Consider the following 1,558-nt stretch of genomic DNA (forward strand, 5'->3'; position numbering starts at 1 on the left):
CTCCACATTTTTAATTTTAAATCTATCTGTTCATAACTCACACGTAACAAATTTGCCTCTTAGGGCCTTACAATCTGTACAGCAGGTAAGGAGAGTAAAACGCCAGAGGAAGAAACATTCAAGTAGCTGTATGTCTGAAATATGCAGTATATTCTTTCACTTTGTAACTCAACTTGTCCTCTATACATTGAAATAAATTGCAAACTGAATCCAGTTAAAGTAAATGAAGAAAAGGTTCTTACTTTCTGTCCCACAGGAACAACCATGCAGTATTCAAGCTCAGATTCAAGCACCAAGCCACATAAAATCCATGTGGCAAAATGGCCGGGCTGCAGTAGACGTAACCATATGCATTCCTAAAGAAAGAGCATCCCAGAGAGATAAATGTTTGCGTCAGAATACCAGATACAATCTAGGAGACAAAGATTACCATGGCAATTCAATTCCAGCTGGTTCTTACTTCCTACAGATGCCGGAGAGGACGTAGACCAACACTGAAGCCAGAAAGATGTAAATGATTGACCAAATTGTAAAGGTCCATCCTGCTGGGGTGATCTGGGTTATATACTTATCTGAAATATTACTGGTGGTCTCCAAAAATGGATCTTTAGGACACAAATTTTAAAAGATACAAATAGATACAGAATTACTTACTGGAAGTTATTTTGACACACTTGAAAGTTCAAAGGATGCAACATTATTTATACAATTTTGTATTAAATATCGGAATCGTCATTTCACAAATAGAGTATTAAAACCTACATGTTCCCAGCCCTGCCAGAGCAGTGATCACCATAGTGATGATGAAGAAAATCAGTGCCAGCGCAATAGCAATCACAAGGCTAATTTTGTGTTTTGCCATTGTGGAAAGGTTATCTAAAAACACAAGTATTACAAATTAAAACATATAAAGTAAACAAGCTTTGGACAAGCCATGTTGACAATTTTTTCTTAAAATTGGTTGAATAAAGGAGCTTCCGACATACCTTTTAATGTGCTTCTTGAATGAAAGCAGAGCAAACAATGTTGTAGCGAAGGGGCTTTTGTTGCATTAAAAAGGGCTGGTTGTGTAACAGCAAGGCTTTTATGGCCCCTTCAGCACGTGTACCTGTTTGAAACTTATATCATCCGGGTTTGCAGACTTTCTCCTTGCGTCCTTTGTTATCAAATGACTGACTAAATGTATCTGAATTAATAAAAAGATAAAAATCTGACCTCAGTTTGAATTACTTGATGCATAACATTTATAAAAACTGGACTTTGTCCCGGTAGTCATGTTTGGTAACAGGTATATTTCACCCAATCAAATCAGTTTGTAGCCCAGCAGGTGAGACCAGGTACTCAATGAATTATCGGACCTTTGAAGAACATAATCTTCAGAGTGTGATAAAATGTTGGCCTGCTGCCCGCTGGATTGTATTATGGAATGGTGGCACTGAGATCCACGCCTCGCTGCTTCAATTGTCTTCTTACCTTCATTCTTCAAGTCTCCTTCATGTTGCGCAATGCTGTTTTATATATATATATATATATATATATATATATATATATATATATA

At 36.8% G+C, this 1,558-nt stretch overlaps 1 protein-coding gene across 1 annotated transcript in view; it reads right to left on the minus strand.

Annotated features, from left to right (window-relative positions):
* The window catches only part of si:ch211-161h7.5 (uncharacterized), a 3,030-nt gene extending 1,711 nt beyond the window's left edge, over positions 1-1,319 (minus strand). The window contains exons 1-4 of the mRNA XM_032503657.1: positions 987-1,319; positions 763-876; positions 461-605; positions 243-356 (exon numbers count right to left, since the gene is read on the minus strand). Of these exons, the coding sequence (XP_032359548.1) occupies positions 243-356; positions 461-605; positions 763-862 (359 nt within the window). The 5' untranslated portion in view covers positions 863-876; positions 987-1,319. The remainder of the gene's footprint in view (positions 1-242; positions 357-460; positions 606-762; positions 877-986) is intronic.
* Positions 1,320-1,558: the final 239 nt, after the last annotated feature.

Source organism: Etheostoma spectabile, chromosome 22 (assembly GCF_008692095.1).
Source record: "Etheostoma spectabile isolate EspeVRDwgs_2016 chromosome 22, UIUC_Espe_1.0, whole genome shotgun sequence".
Classification (NCBI taxonomy): domain Eukaryota; kingdom Metazoa; phylum Chordata; class Actinopteri; order Perciformes; family Percidae; genus Etheostoma; species Etheostoma spectabile.